A 20,100-nucleotide genomic window follows, 5' to 3' on the forward strand; every position below is an offset into this window, starting at 1 on the left:
GATTCAAAAGTAGTGAACGATTTGAATATACTTGGAACGCCGAATTGTTCCAAGGAAAGTATCAATACAACATGCATTTTCCAAATATACCAAAGATCAGAGATCATAATCAAATTCTATAGGTTTAGGACATTTTCATTCCATCTTCCAGAACAGTTGTTTAGGTCTGACCCGTTCTTGTCCTGAAAGTATGTTTTGCTCTTGTCCGTTTGATGGAAGAAAGTAGTGGAATGGGATTATAATGGTTTACTGGGGAGTTGAGTGGGGAGGATACCGAATCTGATAGAGCGAGGTATGGGTTAGTGATTCCAGTTGATGCAAGAGGAAGGGGAAGAATTCGCTCTCAATTGACGAAGGATGGTCTCCCTTGAGGATGCTGAACGAGTGTATGATTGCGGGGAAACAAGAGGGATTGCGCATCACATACCTCTTTTTGATCGTTACTCTGTGTCTTGAGAATTTATCATCAGGTGAGAAACGGGCTGTTTTGGAGTAAAGAACGTCATGATCAGTACGAGGTATATTTTGGGCATAATCACTTTTCGTAAAAACGATTAATGGGTATATTTCCAGGTGAAAATAACGATGTGAGTTGAAAATGGACTAAAGACTGACCTGGATGCGCTGATTTGGTAGGTTTTCCAGCTGATGTCACTTTCTATTTTCCACAAGATATACAAAGTCAGTTCTGAATACCTTACCCCTCGAGCATGACTTCATCTCGACAGGATCGAAGTATTCAACGTTGTTCGTAATGCAAACTATGAGAACTTACTTTGAGGGTATAGAGTCTATGACATACATCAAATGTCAGTAAATGACATTCCAAACAATATGTCCCGAAAGGGATTGGCGGACTTACCGGTTTCCCCGCTCGTCAAGGGTGTACATCAAATGCATCTTGCTTTTTTGTGATTATTTGCTGTTAGGTGGATGGGTGATAGAGTCTATATGGGTTCTTGCTTGTCTTAATTGAAGATCTATTGATCATACAGGAAGGTCTCCAAAGTTTAGATAGCAAACCTCAAAAAACGAGAAAATCGCAAAATCTCTAAAATGAGCGGAATCAATTATTCCATCTGATGATAATATCTCGTTTCAAAGGGGTTTCAACAGAAAATGCCACGTCACTGCATGCAAGTATATAGCATCTGTCTGTTGAACTCATTCATGGCATCTATAGAAGCGTACTGTATATCGTATATAAGAATTTCACTAAAAGCAAGAATATCGTCGTACAAAAAGAGCGTGTGTAGGAGGAGGATATCACCCAGAATAACAAAATAACAATATATCAAATGAACATGTTTATCTATGGACTAATTTCGTCAATTTACCTGAAATATCCGAATACCACAACGATACAAAAAATATGAAAAATAATTGATAAAACGAGCGTGTCTAATGTCCCATCTTGTCAACTCTCACTGTCCTACCAAGACGAAAAGTGAAGTCATCTTAAAACATTGAGATCCTCAATAGGAGTAGAATCATCACTAATGACCTGGTTTTCTTAATGCTGACCAAATGTTATTCCTACATGGTCCACCACATTTATTCTTTCCATCCGCACACTATTCCGGTTGACTCACTTGTCAGCTAACGCTCATCATCGTAGGTACAGATAAATGCCCGAGGTTACAGCAGACTCACTTTGTGATCACACTCATCTGGTTTGGCAGGTTCTCCAGCTAATGAATCTCCACAATAACACTCTTTACCCTATCAACGATGAAACGGGGATTTTGTCAGCATACTTGAGACAGTGATTGACCGGAGTAGGTGGATAACGATTAGGATCAAGTTGGAATTGGGAAGTGACTTGTGAGCTGTGAATTAAACGTACCCATTGTAATCCAGCATACTTGTGTCCGTGATCAAGACAATATTGAACACACATATCTGGATTATTGTTGGGGTCTACATATGCAAGTATTGGTAATCTACGATTCATCCCGTTGTAGCAATCTACCATGGTGAAAAATGGGCATCAGGATCTGTCACCCAAATTCCAATCCGATTTACACATATATATGCCGTTGCGATGGATAATAGAACATCCCATCACTCACCAAAATAACATCCGTAAGCATACCATCCTTGACTAGATTGAGTGGCTCTGGATTCTAATTGATGTGAATGAGGTTCACTTCGTTCTTCTAGTGGAGTAGAGAATGCTGGTAAAGCGCTTAAGAAGATGATGGAGAGAGTTGAAAATTTCATTATGTATGTTAAAAGAGTGTGAATGGAAATAACGAAAAACTAGAACGATTCGGGACGAGGATGATCAAGATGGGAATAAACCTTCTATACAATAGATACTTTGCAGCAACGTATATATATATATCCTCTGAATACTCATTCATGGTCAAGAGCCCACTTTATCACTCTGCCAGAGCTTCCAAGGCGATCCGAGACTATTCAGTCACATCTTTTTGTCCTTGGGCATTCCCCTTTTTCCAATTTATAGCACCATCAACTGTATATCGGTCCCTCTCATTCCTCCTGGCTCTGGAACGAAAGGAGAAGAGCGCCACTCCATCATTGTCCTTTTTTAACGCCTCTCCATCAGGTAATCAACTGAATAGTTGGAATTCAGAGACATTCAACTCTTGTAATATTTCACTTGGTTTCCTAGGCAGAACCCAGAACAACGGAATGATCCGATCTAGATTCCAAGGTACTGACAAGATCCCTGGAATCCTGATCGACGATACTGATGGTTTATTCGCATTCAGTAAATTACGGAGATTAACTCTTGTATTCATTCACGGTTTGATAGATAACACCTTGATGTACAATCTCTGAGGCGAAATGACAGGATACCCATTCGATCTACTGTAGAGTGGTATCAGAATGACGTTTGAACTGATCAACTCTTTCTCTGGCTGATTTTCGTGGCATCGTACGAAATAAGCATACATGAATATACTCGATCCGGTAGACTTTAAAAGAAATGAAGGTTTCGAAAAAAGATGGAAAAAATAAGATCTGAGACATCTTGAATCGACTAGACTGAATTCAGCACTTTGTACCGGTACATTTTGATGTTACACGCGTCGATCACATGTCGGAGACGTCCAAGCGGAATCCCAAGTTCACGCGTCGCTATTTGCTTTCCATAAGATACGGATTTATAGAAACTACGACTATTGTGCATGACCTAGCTTGTCTCATCCTGTTTGTTGTATACATCCATCACTCTGAGAATCACGTTTTCATCACACGTATGACTCTACCATCATGGTGAGGATGACTGATCTATGACATCAGAGTGATGGTCGCTTTGACGCTTTTGATGGTGACAATGTATCACTGCAGAAAGATCCTTTGGGTGTGGACGTGCTGATAATCGCTTATTGATCTCTTATCGACTTCTGGCCTCTTCTCCCACAAAGGCTCTCAGTCATCTTGATATGAAGAATGATCCCGAATGAACCTCGAGCATAAGGATGAGTCGCAATGCTGTTTATGCTAGTAAGACGAACAACATGTCTCATAGCTGATCCATCCAATCAAACGACTCACTCGACGCACTGATCCCCCTTTTATTACTTTCCCCCCTCCTTTCGCCAAGAATCGATTCATCAAAATTCCCCTATCAACTGAAATCAAGTCACGAATAACGCACTGACCTTCGTGTGTAGTCTAAACATACTTTGATGGGAAGAATCAGGACAAAGTGGATCTTGAGAATGATAACAGAATGATTGGCATGTATACTAAATCTACCTGATACGGTTGACTCAACTCACTATCCATCTGTTCACCATGTGGATTTCCCCATCAACAGAAAAGCCCATTTCGTTCCTACTTCTTGTCTTCTGTATCTTCATCTTCATCCTTTCATCGATCCATCTCTTTCTATCTGGTCAATATTCTATCCCTTTCATCTTCAACTCATCTGCTTCCTCACATCCCCTCAGCCTTAAACACTCGACTTGGAAAAAAAGAACGCGCGATCATAAATGTCCGGCAATTACCCTCCCATCCAATTTGGTGGTAACGGCCCTCATCCTAGAGCTCACTCTCGTACCCAAGCCTTCCCACATCAACCTAACGCTGGCGTTGGAAACCAATCTCAACGGCCTCTCTCCGCTAATCAAGCAGGTCATAACCATCAACAAAACTGGAACGGTCATCAAGCTGATGAAAAGGTCAGTTCCCACTCTTTTGGTCAACACAATATATGGATTAAAAGCTGACGAGATTTTTTCATATCCAGCTGAACTGGAGCGAGATCGATGATCCTGTCGAGGCAAGAGTGAGCTTTTTCTTTCACTTTTCGTCGGCGCCACTATTTCGCAAGACTTGTTTTTCTTCTGGATCCTCTGCTTGAACTTGGTCCTTCAGCATCAAGTGTAACGTACGACTGACTCGCCATCACTTCGATTAGCTTACCTCGAGCTTGTCCCAAGAAAAATCACGATTGCCATCTGACACAGGCCTTCCTGTGAGCTGTTGTCCCATCCATCTCTCTTGTCCTTATGCTACTCATTCCTGGCGCCTTTGTATTCGGGCTGATACAATACTCCTTCGTGGCTCAGGTTCCTCCTTCCTTGTCAACCAATAACGGTGCACAAGGCGAGATCCATCGATCAATCGATGCTAATGACGATGGTGGATGGGTGTCTGGATACAAGGAGGCCATATCATCACCTCCTTCCCAACCATTCCACCAAGTCAATGTGAGTAGCATTTCTCCCTTCCAACGTTGCTCACATCAGCTGACAAAGGTCTGCAAATAGATGTCTCAACCTGATTCGACCTTCTCAACCAACAGAGGATCATCAATGTCATTTTCCTCTCAATTCGATTCTCACACAATTATTCCATCCGACTCACAAAATGTTTCTCAGATAAACCCCCAATCAAACAGCGATGCAAATGAACATTCTCCTCCTTTCCCTTCCAGACCGTATGAACAATCGGACACTCACCGAGAGAAAGATGTCGGGAAAGCTCGTCAGAGGCCTCTACCTATACAATTGGGTGACTCTCGCAGCTTTCAGAGAGCATTTTCAAGTGTTATCCACAATCAAGCTCGAAACTCTGAATTACCGACTCAAGCTCGTACTTCTGCTCATACCATTTCACCCAATCATGGTCCTCTTCGATCAGAAGAGGTCAGTTCTTTTCAAGCTCCTACATATACCGGTCCAATCGTTGGCGGTCCCCGAAATCAAGCTGCTGTTTTGATTGATGCCAATAGAATCCCTGTTGCGCATACCAAGCAATGGGGCAACCAAGCTAACCCCCATCCAGAAGGTCAATTTAACCCGCCCGTGGAACACGTTAATGCTGTCTCTCATCATCGACAAGCTCCGATGTGGAGTGACATTGGCAGTCCTTCTCAGGCTGCCTGGGATCAAGATCTCCATGTCGAGCGCTGGGTGAATTCTGTTGATCCTTCAGCACCTAGCGATCCCATAGCTTCTCAGATTCTATCTGCCCCTCACTCACCTCATGTAAACTTTTCCGAAGGCAATAATACAACAACGCGACCGGGCAGTGCAGGAAAGCTGTCAGATCCTGAAAAGTCCAACAATGAACACGGAGAAGCCACACCTCCTCTTTCCCCAAATCGTTCCCCCTCTCCGCCCCAGCAGAGTGAAGTCAACGACCCTGCATCCTTTTCTACCAGAATCAAGGTAGAGAAGGCTCCGAACATTCTGACAGTGGACGCTAAAGGGAATAAACTCCCATCGAGTCCTACGAGCGAGCCTCAACAACCAAGAGCTCTTGGTCAAAGGACCAGCAAAGACAAGTCCTGGGATACTCGTCGATCACACTGGTGGAAGAGACCTCCGCATCCGATGTACAGCCCCTCATTAGCCTCTCAAAGGATATACATAAAGTGAAGTCGCTTGCCTTCTTCATACCTTGCATATGAATGCGCTTACCTGTCGTATCAGATTTCCTTGTTCTATTCGCATAGAGCACGTGAAGCCAACTTTGACCGATCACTTCTCGAAATATGGCGAAATCAGGGCAGTGTAAGTGACCCCATCATCTCACAATCCACTTCGAATATTAATGAACAAAAGGTAGATATCACTTCGAAGCCGTCGGCAATTCTTGCGAGAAGGGCGTAGTGATCTTCCAAGTAAGCGAGACATCAGGAGTATTTTTCTCTTACCCCAATGACTTTGGCCATCTCCATGACATCAGCTTGAAGACAAGACCGAATTCTCGCTATCTCTTTGATCGGTTCCTTTCATCTTGTCCTGTAAGCATTTCAGAACTGACAGACTGCCTTGTCATCTTGCTCAGGAGGCACATAGCGTAGTTACAGTCCTCAGGGATCCCAATTCACGTCAATGCACTTTTCAAGCAACGCCTAGAGCTGCCCCAACCTTCCTTGAATTGGACATCAAGCCTTCTTCGGCTCTCAACCTGAGCCGAACTGTTTTGATCCGCATGACTGGGCCTCGAGTTGATGATCAATCAGGCTCAGCGTCCCCTGCCATTGACCCACGTTACCAGCCACAAACATTGACCTCTGTTGAAAGTGGCGACCGTCTCTTTCCGAATCACACGGCGACGCTGCCAGCTTCTCTTCTGCTGGATGCTGTACCCCGCTTCGCTAGAGGCGGCTTGAAGCTGGTATGGTCGGCTAAGATCCGATCACCCAATTCCAGACAACACGACGCTTATGTGAGAAAGGTAAAGGCAGAGACAGGTCAAGAACCCAAATTCATTGGGGAGATCGATCTTAGTAGGAGGTTCCCGGAGAAGGATGTGAGTTTAGGATATACCATCTTCTATCGAGTTACCGAGACCCCCATGCTAACGGTTGTCTCCTAGATCATACCTCGATTGTGTGACTACTTTGTCGAAGTGTGCGAAATATATCCTCCGACATTGAAAGGCCAAGGCTGGCGGGTGACAGTCAGTGGATTTATTGATGCTCGAAACTTGATGAGCGTGAGTGATATATCAGCATTTATCGTCTGAATTGAGGTAAACTAAAGATGTTCATAGGAGCTGCAAAAGATCCCTGGCTTCTTCGTTCGTTGGGCTGATGAGGCCGATGGTGTTTATCCGATTGAAGGTCCTGAAGTTGCCCCTTCCACTGTCGCGGATGAGTTCATCTCTCCCATCCGACGCATGCACAACGATATGAAGGGTCTGTCATCAAAGCATACTCTCCAACACCAACATAATATGGCCGATACCAGCTTTCCCACCCGAATCGAGACTTCCATTGAGACTTTACCATCGCACGTTGCTGAAGACAAGGACACAGTGCTTGGAAACTCAGGTCCTACCCCAAACTCTCACACTCCAATCCCAAATCAACAGTATGGCTATGCGCCCAGCGGTTACAGTCCAAATCACCCACACCTTCGACGATCGTTGGTTCATACTTACAAAGGTCGACCTCTTATAGAAGATATAACCTCAAGCGAACCTAAGTATATCGACGAACGAGCAGTCTTTGTAGGCAAACTAGTCAAGACCTCTGAAACAGGATCAACACTCTTCAATAGATTTGAAAAGTATGGAAAGATTGTAAGCCCGCCTTTCTATTAGGTGTGATGAACATGGAGTAGCTAACAGCAAATACAGGCAACGATTGAGTACAACCCACAAGCGAGTCCTTCCGTCTATACGACAGCAAGGATCCTCTACCAAGATAAGGATTCTGCAGACCGAGCGATTGCCCACGAGGTGAGCCTATATGACACTACCTGTAAGATGTTTTGCACCCACAGCTGATAAGTTCTGTTTATGTAGAACAACCAAATCTCATTTGGGTCAGCACTTATGGTAGCAGTCCGAAGAGTCCTCCCAATGGACGTACATGTAAGCGAGGATCTTACCAACTATGCATTGTTTCTTGCTAATGTCTTGCTATTCCAGACTAAGGAATTGTACATTGACGATAATGGACGAGCTGTTAGCCCTTCGATGGTATCCCAATATAGTCCCACGATCACTTCTCAACCCCCGCCCTCAACGCTTCCAAATATCCCTCCTGCTCCTCCACCAAATCCTCACCCGGGCATGCATCCGATGTATCCTTCATTGGCGCATCAACCTTTCGGCTTATGGTACCACCCTCCACCTTGGATGCCCACTCCGTACAGCCTCCAATCATTTCCTCAGCATCCTCAACCAGGAGTGACCACTCCTCACCCTCAGACGACATCGGTTCCTACTGGTCCCATTGGTCTTGATCAAATGGTTTGCTCAGCTTCTCAAATACCTTTGCCAGTAAGTGTCGAACGCTTGTCCAGAGTGTCTTTGTTGCTGACGAGCATTTCAGATGCTATGCGCTGCTTGGGGTATCAGCTACCTGCCTCCAGGCACTGCACCCATGGGCTTTTATCCTCACCCTGCCTATCATACAAATGCTCCAGCAGCTGCCGATGATAATACTGTTCCAGTCGGCGCGACCGGGAACCTTACACCTCCTCGAACTCCAGTACCGCTACCTACGGAGATACCTGATCTAGACTCTCCGCCTTCATTCGATATCCCGGATGGGCTGTCATCACGAAGCAAGCTCAAACCAATTGGATTCAAAAATGAAGAAGGAATGCTCAGACCCGTTTATGATCCAGAAGATCTCAGAGAGTATTGCAACGAATACAACATCACTTTACCAGAGACATCTAGCTCTTCATCCAAGATCAAGCAAGAACAAGTAACCTTACTTCCCATCCAGAGTGGAGGACATGATCCAGTGCAGAAACAGGATATCTTTGTGGATACACACGAAGTTCGTTCAGCAGAGCCACGGGAAGCTATCAACATGACTATTGAGCGACACTTAGATAATGCTATCGAGAAATCGATGGGTGTGGCGAGCTCAGTACCACTCTTTACGGAGGCAAGAACGGTGCCCGCACGTATTCCGTTCAGTCCTGCTGAGCGATACCAAGAACTCCCTATGCCAACCGAAGACCTCAATCCTCAACACACAATCCGTCCGTGGTCTCAACAAGGGCAGATCACTTCGCCTCCGGACCCAGTTTATCACCCCATTCCTTACAGCCATACATCGAATCTAACTGTGTTACATGGACATTGGCAATCGAACAAAAATCAACAATCATCAAATGACCGATCCACAGTGACACCACTCGTTACTAGAGCTCTGACAGCCCAAGATCAAGAGCGATGGAACGTCTCTTCAGTTGTCAATGAGAACGATAATCCGGAGATGCCAAGATCTGTGCGATATCAAACAGGAGATGTAGGGATGCAAGGGAACAACCCCCAGAATGCCATGACTGGGGACAAACGAGGTGAGAACAGAAATGGGCATGTTGCAGAAAAAGGAGAGGATGCTGGTGGGTGGTAAGATCAATAAAGGGCTATTTATACTTTTGAAAGCTGGAAGGTGAGGTCGTGAAAGAGGATGTTTCGAGTTTTCATTTTTCAATTTTTCAATTCGGCTGTCTTAATTTGAAGGTGATTCCGCTTCCTTTAAAAACTGTATATAGCGTTGATAGTCGAACAAACAGTAGAGAAAATTAATTAAAACCAATCCATCATCTAACAGAGATCATCTGTAATGTATCGGGGTTTTAGTCGTAGAAAAATTCGAATGAAAGTTTATAAACAAGCAATGTCAGCAGTGTTTGCAATGAGGACATTGTAATACTAGCGTCGACCCGACTTGTCAATAGCTCATCATCGTCCGAGAATTCCTGCATAACACGACCAACAAACTGAAGGCGTCCGTTATGATACCGGCAGTATTGGTGAATCAGTAAGGTAAAAATCGCAAAGGGAGAAAAAGCCCTTCCTGCTTCGACATTCCCCTTGTTGTGGGTGTCATAAATTGAAAGAAGCGACGTGTTTGTGGGTCTTGGGATGCGCCAACTCTCTCGAACCCCATCATACGAGTCTATTGAGTGAGGATTGTCGCCTCATTCTAGGTGTGATGGACGTTACGCGATCAGATCTCGTGAGCCTCCAATTCCAATTCCGAGAATACTGTAGTCCTTATTCGCGATACAGTATACACCAGACTGCTGAGTGTTTTCTGATGAATCGTTTTCGACATTAGTTCTTAATCATCTCGATTGCGTCTCTTACTCCATTCGACTGTAAATCAAGATAAGAAAGGGATCCCATGATATGCATAGAGTATACTACTATATACACAGGCAACGATACCGTACACAAATGACTTGGTTATTTGGATGCCACATAATCGTATTTTCGTTATTTCTAACCCTGAAAACCAAATTCATCGTACGGTAACCCGCATTGACCAAAAAAAGTCATCATTCTTTCGTTTGTTTTGTTTACATTTTCAAGGTATCGATACAATCTTGACATACCACGTTTACTATCTTCACACATATACACAGTCGTACAAGAGGATTTAATTCAATATGTACGAAGCTACAGTCTCCGCTCCAGTCAATATCGCGTGCATCAAGTGAGTCCGACGTGGTCTTCTCCTCTTCCCTCCTGGGCTCAATGACAGACGAAGAGTGCGACTGAATGCTGACTCTTCATGTTGATTAGGTATTGGGGTAAACGCGATACCAAACTGATATTACCGACCAACTCGTCCCTTTCAGTCACGTTAGATCAAGATCATCTCAGATCAACGACCACATCAAGAGCTGACGAGTCATTCGAGAAAGGAGATAGATTATGGTTGAATGGTAAAGAAGAAACTATCAAGCAAGGTGGTAGATTAGGTGTCTGCATTTCAGAGTTGAGAGGATGGAGGAAAATTGAAGAAGACAAAGATTCCAGTTTGCCCAAGGTGAGTGAACTCAATCTTGGTTTTCGTCTTCCTCCCTATCTCGCAATTTTGAATGATGTATTAAACCACGGAGAGAATTATATCAACTGACTTTATGGCTATACATCACATCACTTAGCTCTCACAATGGCCTCTTCGTATCGCATCCTATAACAATTTCCCAACTGCAGCAGGATTGGCTTCGTCCGCATCAGGATTAGCTGCACTGGTGGCATCTTTAGCTAAATTATTCCAATTACCTCAAAACGCATCACAATTATCGATAATCGCGAGACAGGGATCAGGTTCAGCATGTCGATCGCTATTCGGTGGATACGTAGCATGGAGAGAAGGAACTGAAAAAGATGGATCCGATTCATTGGCTGAACAAATCGAAAGTGAAACGCATTGGCCTGAAATTCACGCATTGATTTGTGTAGTGAGTGATGCTAAAAAAGGTACTTCATCAACATCAGGTATGCAAAGAACGGTAGAAACTTCAACTTTATTAAAAGAAAGGTTAAACCTGGTCCCATCAAGAATGAATGATATTTCGCAAGCTATCAGATCTAAAAATTTCGAAAAATTCGCAATCCTAACTATGAAAGACTCAAATTCATTCCATTCAGTTTGTTTGGATACTTTCCCACCCATCTTTTACCTGAATGATGTATCGAAATCGATCATTCAAGTGATAGAAGAACTCAATAGATCGTCGGGAAAAATTATCGCCGCATACACTTTTGATGCTGGACCCAACGCAGTCATTTATTCTCTACAAGAAAATATCGGAAAAGTGATTGGCGCCATAAAGAAATTCTTCCCCACAGAAGAAGATAATCAAGTTGATCCATTCAACACGAAGCCAGAAGAACTACCAGTCGACTTTAACGAAAATGTAGTAAGACAAGGTGGATGGGAAAAAGGCGCTGTCAAAAGTCTGATTCATACAAAAGTAGGAGATGGACCCAGAACTTTAAGTAAGGAGGAAAGTCTGTTGAATGATCAAGGGGAACCTAAAGTCCTGGCTTAAAGAATATGATTCTCGATCCGATCAAGTTGAAGTAATGGGAAATTATAGGAACTTTATTTTGGGATCAAGACGACAAAGTGAGTACGAGTACTGCATATATAAAGGTTTTAGAGGTACAAGGCATCATGCATAACATATATCATTACGATCACAACAACGAAATTCAAAAAGGACAAATCGACATAATACAGGCAAATCATACTGTTACAACGTACACAACATTTTCTTAAAGTACTAATATCATTCTTCAAGAACAAACGACCATTCTCACACCTTTAGAGATTGCAGCAGATGTTCCTATGATCCTAACGTAATCGATATTTGAGGAACGTATATATCAAGCCAAACCATTTCTTCTCAAACCCGAGAGTCTGGCTCTTTCAATCTTATTTCTCAAAACACCTTCGTTGAAGTTGGTATTATGAGAAAAAGACTTAGTGATTAGACAAGGATGATCAAGGATTTCTCTAGTTGATCCAGCTGAAGATAAACCGGGGGACGTGAAGCTGTCACCACGGTCGGAATAGATCGTATTGAGTGAGATCCGGTGTCCGTGTGAGAGTGGAACATGATCAATATGGATGATTGTTGGTCTTTAAATGGAGTGACAGGCAACAGAGACGATAAGGAAAGATCAAAGTATCAACATGTCAGCTCTGGTTCTTTTCGAGATATGTGATCGAATGGGAATGAGTTTATGCAAAATATCGATCCATTGGGATTGGGATTGGGATTGGGATTGGAGTTGCCTTCTCTTTGTTCCTATTTCCATGACCTTGTGATTGAATTCTGGTGGCGGTGGTGGCGGTGGAGCAGGAGCAGGAAGGGAAAGAGGTGAATGTCCTCCTTGATCCCCTTCGTTGGCATCGGGATTCCCATCTGGAAGAGGCCAACCAAACGGCCAAGGGAACTTGAGACCTCCGTGTGTGTTGTGGTGGGTCATCGATTCAGGGTGAGGGAAGGGTGTATGTGTAGCTGATATGGTATAGGCCAAGTGGAGAAGGGTTGTGCGGAGGAGATAAGGGCACAAAAGATGAAACTGATAATGAAGATGATAATGAGGGACTAACCTTTGTCGACATAAAGAAGATAACCTATAGACTGAAAAAGTCCTAGGCGCGTAAGTGATCATTGTCCGACTTGACAAGAGGCGAGTTTGGTTGAGTTAAGTATATTGTAGTATTGTTTGAATGTCTCTTGAAAGTAATTCGAATTGATAGTAAATCGGTGATACTTGAAAGTATATAATGTAAATCAGTCACAGACTGGTTGGAAAATCTATATTCTGAAGATTTCGTCTGTCAGAGTAGATATATATATATATATACCTTATTTTTGACTTGAGGTGGAAGACAATTTTGATCATTGATTGTGGAGATTTACTGTATCCTTTGAGGTGTATACAGTAAGGTATGAAAGGACCATTTGGTTTAGCCCTACGAGTGCTAAACTACTTCCTTGGTGAATATGCTCCGCATCTCCTTATCCCGGAACGCAAAAGGGCAAATCTTGACCCCTCCCCTCAATCCCGCGCATCTCATCTTGAAATGAAAGGTTAGTAGTGATCAATCTACGATGATCCATGAATTTCATAGGAATAGGAGAGCACAGGGAATGGAGACTGATCGTCGTTATTAGGAAGACGTTTTTTCTTTTTTTTCTTTTTTTTTCGCAATGGTTGATCTCGTGAGTAAACTGTACAAGCCCGTAGCTTGATTGGTAGACTGGAGAATACAAGATAGGTAGAGGACTAATCAGTTTGTGTATCAACTTGGACATACTTCATCTATCTATATAGTCTATACAACGTCATCGATTCCTTCTGATTATGTATGATGTACCGTGCCAGTTATGCAATTCCCGTTCAATCTATATCTTTCGTCTTTTTCATGTCATCATAAGATTCTCGTTCATCCTCTCCTCTTCTCCTCATGATCACGCGGTAAATGTAATTCCTCTTGAGCCCTCTTAACTTCCTCCACGTCGCCAGTGAACTGCAAGATCACAAGTCAGCTTCTACATCCTTCTCACACAGTCGAAGATGGAGAGTGTAACTGACTTTCCCCTTATCGTCCGAGAGCTTTACACAGTTCTTCCCATCTATCTGATTGAGCTTGATCACTATATTGAGTGGTTTAGAAGTCTCTGTAGGGTTGGAAGCTTTCTTGAAATCGTTAGTGAGGAAAGTTCCGATACCGAACGAAGCTGCAATTTGCCATCGTAGGTTTGGGTTAGTATTGTAATTCTCCCTCCACTAAGCATACTTCGCCGAGTGACAGATTAGCTCAGATTGGACTCACCCGACATCCCAATTTCATCACAACCTTTTTGTAATTCAATAGCTTTTTGGATATCTAATCCATCGCTAAAAATGACTCTTCTACCTTTAGCCACTACTCCATCTTCCCTCTTTATACCAGATTTGTCTTCTATAACTTTCCAAGCTTCTTTGGCCGATTGGACAAAAGCGAAAGGATCACCTGAATCTTGTCTCAACGTTGACCAGCGTAATGCTCTTTCTGGAGATGAAATGAAATCTACAAAGAAAGCTTGAGCCGTATATGTATCTGTTAACATCGTCAATGGAGCTCCATCGGGTCCAGGTGGATACACTATTTATATTCAACAGAACCGGTCAGCTTAGATTTAGATGTATCGAAACCCCTTCGATCAATCGAGGGTCAGAGTAGAATCTTAACTCACCTTGCTCCCACATGTCCATAGCTCTTCCGTTCGCTCCTTGATATCCATACGTAGCTCCAATAGCCATGATCCATTCATGAGCAATTGTACCTGCAGGTTTCAATCCATACTTCAATGCCAAGTACACCTATAATGAGGATAGCATCAGCTACTTTGATTGCTTCAGATAACTATTCCCAGCTGACAGAGGTGAGAATTTACATTGCTAGTACCAGCTAGCAGACCACCTTGTCCACCATTCGATTTATATTCGTCGAATCCGGCTATCAATCCTCTGATGATGGTATCCTGCGTAAAGAAACTTCTTCTACGTCTGGTACCGAATTCTGAAAATACAAGTGGGTTCGTTGGTTTTGGGGGTGAAAGAAGGTCCGATGCTTTTCGTTTCGCGAGTTCTGTGGAAATACGTATTGTCAGATATATCAACAGATCAGCGGATCCCACAGATCCAAGAGTCTTAATGTATGTTCGAGATGTATGACTTGACTCACCGAATTGACCATTATAATCCCAATCTGTATCTACGAATTTGAAATATCCTTCACTCACTGTTATAATAAAAAGGCGATACAGACATGATCATGGTCAGCCGTATGAATGTCTCTCTCATTATCGGACAAAGAGAGAGAGAGAGGTAATATAGTAATAAGGTAAACTCACATATTGACATAATAGGTACTTCATATAAGATAGTATCTCTCCAAGGACCTTTGATTATACATTCGATTTCACCATATTCTTCATTATCGTTATCTCCAGAATTGTCATCGAGACGAGGTTTAGGATGAAAAGTCAACTTGACTTGATTCTTAGGATCCAACTTCATATTTTGTAAATAATCAAGATATTTATCGTTGAACCATGGATATGCATTTTGGAGTGAAATTCTTTCTTCACGTTGTAATTGGAGTTCACTTAGTCCTGCATTCAATGTTCAATAAGAATGAGCTATCATCTTCTCTAAAACGAACAAGAGATCAAGAGAACAGCTCACTGTTGACATGTTTCACTACCCAATCAAAACATTCCTTGTTGAATAACATGTGAGGCGCACGATTGGTGAACTTGATCACTACTTGAGAATCATAGAAATGGTGTAAAACAGCATTTTGCATTGTCAACTAGTTGGGGCATGCACATTGAGCTGTCAGCTACATTAGTCCACTGCGCTTGGGACTTCAACTTGAAGGGCCTCCTGACAATTGCATGCTCACCTTGTATAAATCAGTATCGAGGATGGAGAATGGTATTTCTACCTCTTCGGCTGGACGCTTCAGTATACTGGACATGTTTTAAGAGGTTTTTGATATTTTGAGGGTCTACTCTGAGTTGAAGAATCAGCTGTGACAGTTCACCCTTCTATGTGTCTGATACAGAGGAAGCACGACTTTCTCTATCACACCAAGAGGCTCGTTGATATATGTTCTTCATCATCATCATCATTGATATCTTTATCATCATCATCATCTTATTTCTTCTACTCGACGACCAAGGTGATCACCCTCCACCCCCCCAGCTGGTACTTTATTTCAGTCACCCATTTTAAAGAATGCCGCACCACTCCGTATTTTGACTTTTTCCGACATGTTCCCCCTCTTTAAAGTTGAAAAATCATCACAGAAAATCAACCCTCTTCATACATCAACGACCAACGATCCATAACAGATAGAAGGTCCCTCAGATCTGGAACAGCACAAGCAAGGTGAAATTGGATTGAAAAGAACGAAGAAAGGACAAATTCACATGATTGGCTATACAAGGTAAAGTTTAAGATGAATTTCATCGTATTTCCCTCCACTTTCATTGGTTCATTGGTTCATCCTTGATATCCATTACACATCTAACATCAGTTTCCCATCTTTCCAACAGAATATAAAAAGACACGATCTCATTCCTCTCCCCCTTTCCTTTTAAATGCTCTCGTCAGCTCGTCAAGCATGTACGAGGCGACTCGTTTCATCCTTGCCTCCAGGTCTCCCTGCTGAATCGTCCAAACAAGCTCTCCTACGCGCCACTGCTTCTTCTGCTAGTGCTAGTGCTAGTGCTACTTCATCCCGCTCAGTGAGATGCGTTCAATCGGATTCAAGGAGGAACATCAGGGACGGTAATCATAATGCACACACCAGTAAGAAATCAAGAGGCATCTCATCAGGCGCCACCTCATCAGCTGCTCTAGCACTGAAATCTCAAGATAATAATCACCATCGAAATGATAATCTGTCTTCAAGATATAGTAATGATAATGATGAGTACGATCGGCTTCATATCAGAGATCAAGATCAAGATCAAGATCAAGATCCAAATTCTGATCAAGATGATTATGGTGTATGGAATGGAAAAGAGAATTCAACGTATTCCGAATCAGACGAATACACATCACAACCACGTTCGAATAGAGATAGTATCAACGACAAACCCTCACCTGAGTGGCTAGATTCATGGTTGTTACACACGTATGATTTATCAAGCTTACCTCCATCACCTTTACCACCGCTAGAAACTTTCCGTGGATTGATACCTTCGCAACCTCTATTAGCATTATTGACGTTAACAAGATTATCACCGTCCGATTATCAATATATCAAGCATGCCGAATTGAAAGGATTAATGCACGGTTGTATCAAAGTATTGAGATCAAGACCTTTTATCATCAATCGATGGAATTCAGATGATATGACAAAATCATTGAGAATATTAAGAGCTATTCTATACGCTTTACCAAGTGCCAAAGCATCAAAAGACCCTTATAAAGGAAATTATCTAAGAGGTAAAATACTGTCTACTTTCTTTGAATTATGTTTAAGATTAAATCAAAATCGTCTATTCAAATCAATCTACCAAGAAAGGCTAAGACATCAGTTATCATCATCATCATCGGCATCATCATCATCACCATCATCCATTCAACATTTGCGAGATGGACATGTAATCAATTTTGATGTATTAGCATTAAATTTAGCGAGGACGTTTCAATGGAAATTATTGATAGAACTATTCGATCCTGAACATTTCCCAGATCAACTGTTTACTTCTGAAATAATAGCGTTCTATATGCAAGCTCATTTTGGTATACATCAAGGATCAAAAATACCACGTATATTCGAATTATATAATAAATTGAAATTGAATCCCACCCCAGAATCATTTAATCATCTCATACAATCTTTTCTTGAAACAGGTAATCTACCTACCGCAAGAGATATAGTTAAGAAAGCCAATATATCTGGTATATCAGATTACTCAACTCAACAATTATCAATATTGAGAGGTTATCGCGCGTTAGGGTTTGATCTAGATTTGGAAAAAAGAGTTTTGAACGATATTGAGACATTGGGTTTACCGTTACAAGGTAGATTGTTAAATGCTTTGATTAGATTAAGGATGGAAAGTGAAGATTATAAAGGTGCTCAAGGATTATTGAAAAAGTTTAATCTAGAAGATTGGTCTACATCTAAATCTACCTCGGAAGCAGAACAAGAAGTAAATGCAACAAAGGGCGTAAAACCAACATCAGCAACTGCGAAATTAGTTTTTCAATTATCAAGTAAAACAGGTGATATCAACACAATGAAACAAGTTTGGACGGGAATGAAAATAACGAATAGAGTAGATGATGACGTTATCAAAATACTTTTAAGATCGCTGGAGTCTCTTGGTCTTCATGAAGAAACTTATTCAATCTTGAAGAAAACAACTACTTCAGACGAGACAGACTCGGAATGGTCACTACCTGAAAATGTCAAACCTGGAATTCAGTCGTTAAACTTCTTACTCGGTTCTTTGGCACGCCAAAATGGTTTAGAAGGATTAGAAGCTGGGTTGCAACTCTTCCATGAAAGAGATGTCAAACCCGATGATCTAACACTGAAAATCGTCGTTGACTATATCAAGAGTTCGACTCAACATCAACCTAAAGAACTCGCTCTTTTGGTTAATACGATTATGAGATCCTCGGATGTCAGACCTACCCAATCATTACTGGATACGATCGTGGCAGATGCTATAGATGCCATTAGTCGGTCGAATACTATGTTTAGGGAACTAGAACCGCCCATTTCAGGAAATACATTTTCATCTACAGCTGGATTGATACCTTCATCCAAATTCCAGAAATTGTTAGAAGATATATTGAAATACCTAGAATCAATTGATTCTCGTTCGTCTTCTAGATCGTTAATCAATCGACTTCGATTCGACGCCATGACATCGGTTAAGATCTCGAATATACCCTCAGCCAGAATCGTATGGAACTCATTGATTCAAAGAGGATTCAAACCTGATCATCGTCATATCGTTGCTCTCATAAGAGGTTACTCAGACGCTGGATTGATGTATCAAGCTCAAGATTTATTGTTACTCGCTAGACAAGTTGGGATACCAATCAACAAATCAATGTTGTTCACTCTATTGGTTGGCTGGGGTAAATTACAGAGATCTAGAGAAGCCAAAATCGTATATGACCAAATCAAATTATTAGATATGGATTTAGACTCGGAATCAGAATCATATCCAGCATTTGGTAGCTCGATTCACAATGATTATACCGTTGGTAATCCGTATTCCTGTGGTAACGGTGACGACAAGAGAAGGAAATTGGAGATCATAACGGCGATGATCCAAGTATACAACAAATGTGGTAAATATTCAGAATCAGTATTACTTTGTTATACGGATTTGAAAGAGTTAGATATCAAGTTAGACCGAAAAGCTATCGTTGTAGTCTCACAAGCATTGAGGGGATTTGGTGATTTCAAGTCATGTCTCGATTTGTTGAAACAACATGGTCCTTCGTTAGATCCCATAACCAGAAGGATCGTTAAAGGTATTAGAAATTATCAACGGAAAGTTCTAGGTCTGAACTTGTCATCTTCTCCTTCTCCTTCTTCTTCCTCTGCCTCATTGATATTGGAAGGAACACTCTCAACGACGAAACCTCAGGATCAATCAGCTCTGTATACATTGATCCAACAAGATGACAGACCTAAAACCATCAAAGAAATTGAAAAATTCAAATCTGATCAAGAAATCTTGAGTTTAGCCGAAAAGCTGCTCGAGGATGACGACCAATCAAGACCTATAGAATTCAGAAGGTGGATAAGATTGAACAAGATGTTGAGAAAGCGAATCAAAGGTGCATTATTAGGGAAACGTGCGAGACATAAAAACGGGGATGAAGTTGGCGATGGTGTTGAAGGGATTATTCACGAGGAAGGAGGAAATCAGCGTGTCAGAAGTAGGGAACGAAGGAGGATTATCAGATCCATTAAAAGGAACAATGGTATCAAGAAATCGTTGATTGGTAATGTTGGAAAACAGGCTTTGATTTTTAGGAAAGAGCGGAGGAGATGGAATCGAGTCACGAAGTCATCCACATCCAATACATCATCATAGTCATCATAGTCATCATAGTATAGTCGTTGATCATCTGGGATGTGATCAGTCAATTTATTGTATTTTCGCCTTCATTGATATTTTAGCATATGCATTGATATAAACGGGATTACATGAATCAAGTGAAGAAACACCTTGAGATACCCTGCTTATGTCAATGCACTCTGAGACCCAAGCGACGTATGGGTATTACAAAGCGATTCGTTCGTTTAAGAGAAGATTGATGACTTGAAAATTAGAACATCAGTCACCGGTA

General features: G+C 42.0%; 6 protein-coding genes across 6 annotated transcripts; 3 read left to right on the forward strand and 3 right to left on the reverse strand.

Moving 5' to 3' along the window:
* Nucleotides 1–1,496: 1,496 nt before the first annotated feature.
* Nucleotides 1,497–2,223, reverse strand: IL334_004613 (uncharacterized protein; the record flags this gene model as incomplete). Its single annotated transcript, XM_062936330.1, has 4 exons — nucleotides 1,497–1,574; nucleotides 1,654–1,722; nucleotides 1,847–1,968; nucleotides 2,073–2,223. The coding sequence occupies 4 exons, from the start codon at nucleotides 2,221–2,223 to the stop codon at nucleotides 1,497–1,499; spliced, it is 420 nt and encodes a 139-aa protein (XP_062792381.1).
* Nucleotides 2,224–3,968: 1,745 nt separating this feature from the next.
* On the forward strand, nucleotides 3,969–9,313 carry IL334_004614 (uncharacterized protein; the record flags this gene model as incomplete). Its single annotated transcript, XM_062936331.1, has 14 exons — nucleotides 3,969–4,157; nucleotides 4,226–4,264; nucleotides 4,397–4,453; nucleotides 4,548–4,688; nucleotides 4,749–5,857; nucleotides 5,916–5,996; nucleotides 6,052–6,106; nucleotides 6,274–6,741; nucleotides 6,808–6,927; nucleotides 6,985–7,515; nucleotides 7,573–7,674; nucleotides 7,741–7,809; nucleotides 7,867–8,220; nucleotides 8,273–9,313. 14 exons carry the CDS (start codon nucleotides 3,969–3,971, stop codon nucleotides 9,311–9,313), a joined length of 4,356 nt encoding a protein of 1,451 aa, XP_062792382.1.
* Nucleotides 9,314–10,355: 1,042 nt separating this feature from the next.
* Nucleotides 10,356–11,750, forward strand: IL334_004615 (diphosphomevalonate decarboxylase; the record flags this gene model as incomplete). Its single annotated transcript, XM_062936332.1, has 3 exons — nucleotides 10,356–10,402; nucleotides 10,492–10,738; nucleotides 10,857–11,750. 3 exons carry the CDS (start codon nucleotides 10,356–10,358, stop codon nucleotides 11,748–11,750), a joined length of 1,188 nt encoding a protein of 395 aa, XP_062792383.1.
* A 634-nt stretch (nucleotides 11,751–12,384) lies between these two features.
* Nucleotides 12,385–12,693, reverse strand: IL334_004616 (uncharacterized protein; the record flags this gene model as incomplete). Its single annotated transcript, XM_062936333.1, has 1 exon — nucleotides 12,385–12,693. The coding sequence occupies one exon, from the start codon at nucleotides 12,691–12,693 to the stop codon at nucleotides 12,385–12,387; it is 309 nt and encodes a 102-aa protein (XP_062792384.1).
* Nucleotides 12,694–13,660: 967 nt separating this feature from the next.
* On the reverse strand, nucleotides 13,661–15,742 carry IL334_004617 (nicotinate phosphoribosyltransferase; the record flags this gene model as incomplete). Its single annotated transcript, XM_062936334.1, has 9 exons — nucleotides 13,661–13,744; nucleotides 13,810–13,955; nucleotides 14,051–14,362; nucleotides 14,454–14,580; nucleotides 14,655–14,848; nucleotides 14,945–15,001; nucleotides 15,114–15,374; nucleotides 15,448–15,574; nucleotides 15,668–15,742. 9 exons carry the CDS (start codon nucleotides 15,740–15,742, stop codon nucleotides 13,661–13,663), a joined length of 1,383 nt encoding a protein of 460 aa, XP_062792385.1.
* Nucleotides 15,743–16,367: 625 nt separating this feature from the next.
* On the forward strand, nucleotides 16,368–19,844 carry IL334_004618 (uncharacterized protein; the record flags this gene model as incomplete). The annotated part of the gene is made up of 1 exon (XM_062936335.1): nucleotides 16,368–19,844. One exon carries the CDS (start codon nucleotides 16,368–16,370, stop codon nucleotides 19,842–19,844), a length of 3,477 nt encoding a protein of 1,158 aa, XP_062792386.1.
* Nucleotides 19,845–20,100: the final 256 nt, after the last annotated feature.

This window comes from Kwoniella shivajii, chromosome 6 (assembly GCF_035658355.1).
Source record: "Kwoniella shivajii chromosome 6, complete sequence".
Classification (NCBI taxonomy): Eukaryota; Fungi; Basidiomycota; class Tremellomycetes; order Tremellales; family Cryptococcaceae; genus Kwoniella; species Kwoniella shivajii.